This window comes from Antechinus flavipes, chromosome X (genome assembly GCF_016432865.1).
Source record: "Antechinus flavipes isolate AdamAnt ecotype Samford, QLD, Australia chromosome X, AdamAnt_v2, whole genome shotgun sequence".
NCBI classification, from domain to species: domain Eukaryota; kingdom Metazoa; phylum Chordata; class Mammalia; order Dasyuromorphia; family Dasyuridae; genus Antechinus; species Antechinus flavipes.
Genome location: NC_067404.1, coordinates 1,312,370 through 1,322,378, shown reverse-complemented (window position 1 = coordinate 1,322,378; position 10,009 = coordinate 1,312,370). Strand labels below are relative to the sequence as shown.

General features: G+C 43.3%; 1 protein-coding gene across 1 annotated transcript in view; it reads right to left on the bottom strand.

Annotated features, from left to right (window-relative positions):
• LOC127542762 (collagen alpha-1(I) chain-like) overlaps positions 1-9,568 on the bottom strand; it is a 19,266-nt gene extending 9,698 nt beyond the window's left edge. The window contains exons 1-4 of the mRNA XM_051968552.1: positions 9,506-9,568; positions 8,115-8,178; positions 4,720-5,310; positions 913-1,503 (exon numbers count right to left, since the gene is read on the bottom strand). Of these exons, the coding sequence (XP_051824512.1) occupies positions 913-1,503; positions 4,720-5,310; positions 8,115-8,178; positions 9,506-9,568 (1,309 nt within the window). The remainder of the gene's footprint in view (positions 1-912; positions 1,504-4,719; positions 5,311-8,114; positions 8,179-9,505) is intronic.
• Between the last annotated feature and the right edge of the window lie 441 nt (positions 9,569-10,009).

The window sequence follows — 10,009 nt, the reverse complement described above, 5'->3', positions numbered from 1 at the left end:
AGTGAGTCCAACACCGGGTTGCATGAGACCCCCAAAATGAGTCCTCTCAGCCATCAAAAGTGGAAAAAGGAATCTTCCTGGAAAACACACAGCCTTTGGACAAAATTGGAAGCGATCTGGAACATCCACCATAGAAATGTTTGACTTATTGAATGAGACAACCCGCTAATTAGTCCATGATCAGTACTCCCCACGAGACCATCAAGGACACCTCTTGGACCTAGCAGAAGCAGAGGTCAGATAAAGAAAGAAAACAATTGAGCGAGAAAAACAAAAGAACATGAGGCATCCAGTCGTAGCCTGCTAAAAGGAGAATGGACTTCTTTCCATCGATGTCTATTCCTTTTTCCTTTCCCTCTTTACCCGTTTCTTCATTGCTTCCCTCCTTTCTTCCTCTTTTCTTCTCCATTCTTCTTTTCCTTGTTATTTATTCCTCTTTCTCTTCCCTCCTTTCTTGCTCCTTCCCTCTATACATCCCTTTGTTCCTTGCTTCTTTCCTGCCTTCCCAAGTTTCTTTTCCTCTGCCCTTGCTTTTTCTCTTTCTTTTCTTCATTCTTGGTTTTTCCTGTTTCGACCCTTTTTTCGCCTGTTTCCTTCCTATTGTTGTTCCTTATTCACTTTCTGGGGCATTACTCGTCCCTTGCTTCTTTCCTTTTTCTATCCTTTGCTGCTCCTTTCTTTCCTTCTTGTTCTTTCTTCTTGACTTCCTGCTTTCTGTCATCAACCCTTTCCCCCTTGATTTTAACCTTCTGTGCTCCATTGGTTCCTTCCCATCCATCCCTGTCCCCTATCTCTCTTGCTTTTCTCATTGCTCTTTGGTTCCCGCCTTACTTCCTTTCCCTTTTTCTTCCAATCGATGGTAATTCTTTTCTTCTTCGAGTCTTGTTTTTCCTTTCTTTTCTTAAGCCCCACCCGTGGGTGTGTTGGACTTCTTCGTTTCCTTTCCTACTTCGCCCTTCCTTTTCTGGGTCTCCCAGCGCCCTGGGACTCTCCTTCGTTTCTTCCTTTCACTTGGCTTGCCTCTGGGAGCCTGGAAAGCGCCTGGGCCGCGCTCCTTCTGGTAGCCTGGCAACGCTGATGATGTAACAGAGGCACGTTGGGACGCTGGGCGGAGTTTGTTGCTAGGCCCCGCCTTCACGGTCGAGGAACTGGAGTCGCGGGCAGCCATCCCTTGGGCCACCGCCCCCTGGCCCCGCGCTCGAAGGCGCAGGCGCGCTGCCTTCTCAGCTTTCCGCGAGACAGCTGGGCGTAGCGCAGGGGCTAGAGAGTCGCCTGGCAACGCTCCACGACGTCCCAACGGCTCGCTTGCACGTGGGGCGGAGTTTGCGCCGGGGAGCTGGACATTCGAAGGCCCCGCCTTCACGGTCCGGCGACTCCGCGGCCCACTCCCCGGGGCCGAGCGCGGGCCGGCCTCAGCTTCCCCGGGACGGCGTGCCCTCTTGCTGAAGACAGCGTCCCCGTGCCGCCTTGTCCACTGGACCCATCCTACAGGCTGGTGCTGCCCTTTCAGGAAGGACGGAAAGGAGGTGGGGATAAAAGGTGCGGAGGGCAAGTGTCCTGGAGAAGGGCCGACGAACAACCCAGAACAGGGCCCCTGTTGGGCAGGGGGGCCATTTGGCTTCGAAAGCGTTTCTTGAACACCCACTGTGTCCCGGCCCCCTGGCCAAAGGGTCTCCTTTGGTCTTCACAGCCCCCCTAGAGGTCTGTGGGGCTAAGCTGGGCTCTGGCTGTGCTGTAGAACACGCTCGCCTGCGGGGCGGGCAGTTGTCGGAGAGCCTGTGTTGTCTGGGGAGAGTTTCCCAAGGCTGGCCCTGTTTATTGCCCCTCCATCTCAGCTGCCTCCAGCTCCTCCTCCTTCTTCTCCTCCCCGTCCTCTCCTCCCCCATTGGGTGACTTCGAAGACCACCAACATCCCTGCTCTTCCAATTCGCACTCCCATGGCTTCAGGCCCCAGCTTGGGTCTCACCCAGGGATAGAGACCTGCTGCTGTCCCTCACTTCTGATGGAAGAAATGAATGTGGGTCTCAAAAACAAAATGTTACTCCTTTGCTAAGGGAAGGGCAGACAAAGGAGACCGGGAAATCTAAAACGGGGCCAAGAAATGCACGTTTTTACTCTTGTCATTACCAACCGTGAGTTAATTGGACTCAATTGGTCTCATTTTCTTCATTTCTTCAAATGAGGGAAGAATGAAATGTCAAAGAGCTCTAGGAGATTTTTCCGAAAAGGTCCAAAGAGCTCTTTCCCTGTGTCCATTGGGTGAGTGGACTAAGTGTGGTTCCTGCCTCATTTGATTGTGATGACATGGAAAAATAGCCTGATGTAGAGAGAATAGTTTTCCCCTTTTTATATGGTAAATATAAAATGTCCCTCCCTCTCCGGGACTTCCCTCAGATGGGATAAATTTCCTCTGCCTCTTGGTGAGTTGTGATTTCGCTCTTTTTGCCTCCACGTCTCCCTTTTTCTGATACAATCCTCTTCACACTTCTAATGCCTTTTTACAACGATGATGACAGGAAAACCCAAGTCTTCCTGGGCTCTTTATGTATGCCAGGAACTGAAAGAGAGCGCTCGAGATTTCTTTTATCTTTTTCGGCTCCTCTTGAGTCCTCTATGTATAGATATGATTTAGCTCGGGTTCTTTCCTTAGGCATAGGTGCCATTCCCCTGTTTCGTGGAATGGTGGTCTCCTTCCCTGGAAGACAATGCAGCCAGGCTTGGCTGGGTAGTTGATTGTTGGCTGCATTCCCAGATCTTTTGCCTTTGGGAATACCATAGGAGCAAGGATGTCCTCAGCTTCCTCTACAGGAAAGGGGCAGACAGACTCGGCAAAGAGGCTGCAAAGAGCGGCCGCTTTCCAGGAGTACGACTGCCTTGGGGAAGAAGGGCTACACTCTGAGGTTTTATGGGGACTGTGATCATGCTGAGTCCCACCCCCCCCCCAGGGCTGGCTAGGTCTAGGCAGGTCTTGTAACACCCTGGCCATTGGGAGTACACTTGGTTGGTGTCGCTTCCCTGCTGATCTACTGACTTACAATCAAAGCAGAACAGCTAAGCGGTGGTAGAGGCCTCCCTGCCGAAGCTCCACCCTGGAAGACTGCAATCCCACGACCGTCTGCTGAGTGGACACTGGCCTGGAGGTGGTGGCCTCCTCGGCCCCACTGCAAAAAGACCTTTCCTGGCCATCTCCAAGTGATCTGCGGCTGGTTTTTGGTGGGCTCCCAATATTGGTGGATACGACAGTCGAGCAGAGACTGAGTTTGGGGATCACCAAAATAAGGGGAAGGGAGGGGCCGATTTAGAACACAAGCCTTTTCAAAGGCTCCAAATGTTGAAAAGTGATGCATGCAGATGATTTGAAAATGAAAAGATTTCCGCGAGAAAAAAAGGAAAATTTTGGGCTACAAAACGCCACTCTACTGACAGCAAGACCAAATGTCCCAGTCCAAAGGGGATACCAAGGCAACGTCATGACTAACAGAGTGATAGAAGCGATTAACAGGAGAAAAGGAGGGATTTTCCTGTAAAATAACTCAATGGAAAGGCACTCTGTTTTGAAAACGAGCTAATACCAACCACCTAGAAAGGGTTGATCTACTGAAGGACTCAACCCCCAAAAAGAACCTGAGTAGCATTTCATATGACCCCATCAAGGAAAACTGCCTTGACTGCTAGAACCAGGTGTCAAAGAAAAGGGGGAAAAATGAATGAGAAATACAAAAGAACACGATCCAGAAACTCCTATGGTGCTGATAGGAAGACCCAAACTCCAAGTGCCAAGAGCAGAAAAGGGAAAAGCTACGAAAAGTGAGTCCAACACCGGGTTGCATGAGACCCCCAAAATGAGTCCTCTCAGCCATCAAAAGTGGAAAAAGGAATCTTCCTGGAAAACACACAGCCTTTGGACAAAATTGGAAGCGATCTGGAACATCCACCATAGAAATGTTTGACTTATTGAATGAGACAACCCGCTAATTAGTCCATGATCAGTACTCCCCACGAGACCATCAAGGACACCTCTTGGACCTAGCAGAAGCAGAGGTCAGATAAAGAAAGAAAACAATTGAGCGAGAAAAACAAAAGAACATGAGGCATCCAGTCGTAGCCTGCTAAAAGGAGAATGGAATTCTTTCCATCGATGTCTATTCCTTTTTCCTTTCCCTCTTTACCCGTTTCTTCATTGCTTCCCTCCTTTCTTCCTCTTTTCTTCTCCATTCTTCTTTTCCTTGTTATTTATTCCTCTTTCTCTTCCCTCCTTTCTTGCTCCTTCCCTCTATACATCCCTTTGTTCCTTGCTTCTTTCCTGCCTTCCCAAGTTTCTTTTCCTCTGCCCTTGCTTTTTCTCTTTCTTTTCTTCATTCTTGGTTTTTCCTGTTTCGACCCTTTTTTCGCCTGTTTCCTTCCTATTGTTGTTCCTTATTCACTTTCTGGGGCATTACTCGTCCCTTGCTTTCTTTCCTTTTTCTATCCTTTGTTGCTCCTTTCTTTCCTTCTTGTTCTTTCTTCTTGACTTCCTGCTTTCTGTCATCAACCCTTTCCCCCTTGATTTTAACCTTCTGTGCTCCATTGGTTCCTTCCCATCCATCCCTGTCCCCTATCTCTCTTGCTTTTCTCATTGCTCTTTGGTTCCCGCCTTACTTCCTTTCCCTTTTTCTTCCAATCGATGGTAATTCTTTTCTTCTTCGAGTCTTGTTTTTCCTTTCTTTTCTTAAGCCCCACCCGTGGGTGTGTTGGACTTCTTCGTTTCCTTTCCTACTTCGCCCTTCCTTTTCTGGGTCTCCCAGCGCCCTGGGACTCTCCTTCGTTTCTTCCTTTCACTTGGCTTGCCTCTGGGAGCCTGGAAAGCGCCTGGGCCGCGCTCCTTCTGGTAGCCTGGCAACGCTGATGATGTAACAGAGGCACGTTGGGACGCTGGGCGGAGTTTGTTGCTAGGCCCCGCCTTCACGGTCGAGGAACTGGAGTCGCGGGCAGCCATCCCTTGGGCCACCGCCCCCTGGCCCCGCGCTCGAAGGCGCAGGCGCGCTGCCTTCTCAGCTTTCCGCGAGACAGCTGGGCGTAGCGCAGGGGCTAGAGAGTCGCCTGGCAACGCTCCACGACGTCCCAACGGCTCGCTTGCACGTGGGGCGGAGTTTGCGCCGGGGAGCTGGACATTCGAAGGCCCCGCCTTCACGGTCCGGCGACTCCGCGGCCCACTCCCCGGGGCCGAGCGCGGGCCGGCCTCAGCTTCCCCGGGACGGCGTGCCCTCTTGCTGAAGACAGCGTCCCCGTGCCGCCTTGTCCACTGGACCCATCCTACAGGCTGGTGCTGCCCTTTCAGGAAGGACGGAAAGGAGCTGGGGACGCATTTAGGGTTAGGGTTAGGTTCTTTTCCATTTCACATAGAGCAATTTTTTTCCCTAAATACTCATTGCTTAAATGAAATAACATATACAAAAGACTTTAAATTTTAAATTAATCATATAGTTTGCTATTATTTCATCATTAAGCTTTAATGTTATCTATCTGATCAAAAGTTGATTAAAATCAGTACATTGTTGTATATAACTTTTAAATGGCTTGTTATGCTTTACTAGATTTTCAATTCATTAGATTTAGAATGAATCAAAGAAATCTTTTTCCTCATTAAGAATGAAGTTCAAATTAATTAATATTTCTTTTAACTGTGGACAAATTCCTTGATCTATCTACTGCAGTTTCTTCACATATATAAAATGACAATAGTAGCAGTATCTATTTTTCAAACTTATTGTCAGGGTCAAATAAAATAATAAATGTAAACTATTTACGTATCTTACTGTAAAAATGCAGCTACTTTTATGTATATTAATGCTTTTTTTGAGAATTGTTGAAAAAGGGACAGCTAGGCGGTGAGTGACTAGAGCGCCAGCCCTGAAGCCAGGAGGACCCAAGTTCAAATCTAGCCTCAGACATTTAACACTTCCTAGCATGTTCCTTAGCCTGATGTTGGGCAAGTTACTTAACTCCACTTGTCATAGCAAAAAAACAAAACAAAAAAAAGGATTATTGAGAACAACTTATAATAGGAATTCAAGAAGACAATAATCAAATCTAAAAAACAGAAATTATTACTTTTCTTAATTTTTCTCTTTCTTGCTCTCTTTTAGCAAGACGGTTTCTTCTTCCTTCTTCTGCTTTAAGTGCTTTCTGTGTTTGTCTCTGTGATTTATGATCTTCAAGGATATTTCTAATTTTCTTTCTACATTTTCCAGGTGATTTTGATTCATCATTTTCAGAGTTATTCTATAATAATGTGAAGCAATCATTAGATTAAAAGAATCCTATAATTCAATACAGATTAACTCATAAGATCTCTATTAATGCTATAGACAATCCTTTCAATACTTATTAACATATACTTATTTTAAGAAAAATACTCTAACTGGACAAAAACATATGGAAAGAAACAATGATAACATTCTGAGTGCTGTATTTTATAAAATAACAAAAGACAAATTCATAACAGGCAATTATTAACAGATATCTTATAAACATGTAGGAGTAGTTAACTGATGCAAATAGAGAAGTGTGCCTATAACCAAGATTTTTCCTCTTTTTAATTTTAATCTGGCCTTAGACACTTATGATGCCATTGATTTCAGTTTCCAATTTATAAAATGGGCTAGAGAAGGAAAAGGGAACTTATTCCAGGATATTTGCCAAGAAAATAAACGAGGTCCCCAAAGGACATAATAAGCATTTAATAATACAATCAATAATTCTAGCAAATAATAAAAAATTGACAAGGTGCATCTAAATAAATGCATCATTATACCTGTATGTTGCAATCAGTGAGGTACTGACTGGTGGTGCATTTAGCAGAGAGAAAATGAAGAAATGTTTCATGGAGAAGGGAACTAATAAAAGATCTGTTGAGTTCCAGAGTCCCACCCTCTGGGGAGGTTGTCCAGTCAGAAATTCAAGTTATGTCAAATCCTTGAGATCTATTCTGAATGGGAATGGATCAGTCTCCCTTTGCCATGCCCTGTCACAAATCTCAACAACATCCCTGAGGTTACATTTTCCCTCTAAATAATCTACTTATGGGCCTCCAATGAGGAACTAGTCTTCTGTATGCTCTCCCACACTATTTCATCCTTACCATTCCTGGTGTCTAGTGTGTCCCTTCATTTTGTCTGGAATCTCTTCCCTGAGAATGACTATTGTGAATTCTTCACAACTGAGCCCCAACTTTTGGTGCCTATTATCATCTGCTGTTTACATTCCATACATCCATAATATTGTGTTAAAATGAATAAATGTAGAAAACGAAAATTTGCGTGAATCCTAAGACACATAGTGTTGATAAAATTACATATACTAAAAAGTATGGGAAAAAGTCAACTTTCCTTTAACATGGCTTCAAGAATATGCCTTTCAGAATGGCAAATGCTTCCAAGTAATATGACGTACAATAACAACAGAAAAGCATCTAAACAGGTCATAAGCATGCATTTATTCTATTTTATCTTGGACAAATTAACTTAATCTATCATCTAGAACAATTACTGTCTTGTTTAAAACAGCAAAATAAAAGATAGATAGATAGAGATACTTAGAAGAAACACATCTAGATGTAAGTTTATATATATAAGTAAAATATGTGTGTATTTTAAAACTAACATATAAAAATACGCCAAAGGAAAAAAGGTGCATTATTGAAAGGAAAAAGAGGGAAGATTAATGTATACCTTATCCTCACTTGATAAATTCTCCCGTATTTTAAAATGTTTTCTTTTCTTCTTCTGTTTGTAACTTGGTTGATTACCCTTTACCTTTGTGGTTGACCTACTGCAGAATAAAGATGCTTTATCATGAATAAATCTTAACTAAGAAGGGAGGTTGTCCTTTTTTCCTATTATATGTGCAACAAGTTGCAGGGAAACTTGACGACCGCCATCAACTTCTGGTAGTTTACATGGAAACAAATGATAAAGGATTCTTCCACAAAATGTTATAAGGCAGAATGGCTGGTGGGAGTTACAAAACACAACTGTGGCTGGCTGGACCAAGCCAAGCCTGGAGTGCTGTCACAGGTCAGACACAGGTACTCCCCATGAGCACTGGGGCGCTCTCTGTCACTTTCTGTATCTTACCTTTCTCTGGGGCCTGTTGGATTCGGCTTCCCTCACACAGCACGGCCCCGCAGGGCACACCATGCTGGGTGGTACGGGGCCGGGGTCTCCCCAGATACACAATCCCTTCTGAAGTGCTTAAGGGACACCTGAAGAGTGTCCTTGTGCTGCTTTGTCTAACCACCTTGTGAACATGTGCTCTTTCCGAGGGCTCCATAAAATAATTGAGGCAAATGACTCAACGTAACAAAGACAACAAAACACTGCAGAGCAGGGAGAGAAGAGGCTGTCTTTTGCCTCTTTTTGTATTCCTAGTAGTCAGGATAAGTGTCTGATAAATAAAAGGTGTTTCATAAATGTTTACTGATTAAAAGATACTTGAATTTTTTATTCAAAAGATTTTAAATCAATAAAAACTGCCTCCTAAAATTATTTAAAACAATAGCCAATATAAAGTTATTTTTTAAAAGTCTTTTTATAAAATAACAAAAGACAAATTCATAACAGGCAATTATTAACAGATATCTTATAAACATGTAGGAGTAGTTAACTGATGCAAATAGAGAAGTGTGCCTATAACCAAGATTTTTCCTCTTTTTAATTTTAATCTGGCCTTAGACACTTATGATGCCATTGATTTCAGTTTCCAATTTATAAAATGGGCTAGAGAAGGAAAAGGACGTACAATAACAACAGAAAAGCATCTAAACAGGTCATAAGCATGCATTTATTCTATTTTATCTTGGACAAATTAACTTAATCTATCATCTAGAACAATTACTGTCTTGTTTAAAACAGCAAAATAAAAGATAGATAGATAGATAGATAGATAGATAGATAGATAGATAGATAGATAGATAGATAGAGATACTTAGAAGAAACACATCTAGATGTAAGTTTATATATATAAGTAAAATATGTGTGTATTTTAAAACTAACATATAAAAATACGCCAAAGGAAAAAAGGTGCATTATTGAAAGGAAAAAGAGGGAAGATTAATGTATACCTTATCCTCACTTGATAAATTCTCCCGTATTTTAAAATGTTTTCTTTTCTTCTTCTGTTTGTAACTTGGTTGATTACCCTTTACCTTTGTGGTTGACCTACTGCAGAATAAAGATGCTTTATCATGAATAAATCTTAACTAAGAAGGGAGGTTGTCCTTTTTTCCTATTATATGTGCAACAAGTTGCAGGGAAACTTGACGACCGCCATCAACTTCTGGTAGTTTACATGGAAACAAATGATAAAGGATTCTTCCACAAAATGTTATAAGGCAGAATGGCTGGTGGGAGTTACAAAACACAACTGTGGCTGGCTGGACCAAGCCAAGCCTGGAGTGCTGTCACAGGTCAGACACAGGTACTCCCCATGAGCACTGGGGCGCTCTCTGTCACTTTCTGTATCTTACCTTTCTCTGGGGCCTGTTGGATTCGGCTTCCCTCACACAGCACGGCCCCGCAGGGCACACCATGCTGGGTGGTACGGGGCCGGGGTCTCCCCAGATACACAATCCCTTCTGAAGTGCTTAAGGGACACCTGAAGAGTGTCCTTGTGCTGCTTTGTCTAACCACCTTGTGAACATGTGCTCTTTCCGAGGGCTCCATAAAATAATTGAGGCAAATGACTCAACGTAACAAAGACAACAAAACACTGCAGAGCAAAATGGATAGCAGGGAGAGAAGAGGCTGTCTTTTGCCTCTTTTTGTATTCCTAGTAGTCAGGATAAGTGTCTGATAAATAAAAGGTGTTTCATAAATGTTTACTGATTAAAAGATACTTGAATTTTTTATTCAAAAGATTTTAAATCAATAAAAACTGCCTCCTAAAATTATTTAAAACAATAGCCAATATAAAGTTATTTTTTAAAAGTCTTTTTATAAATATATTATATCAAGTTAAATTGGTAATTCAA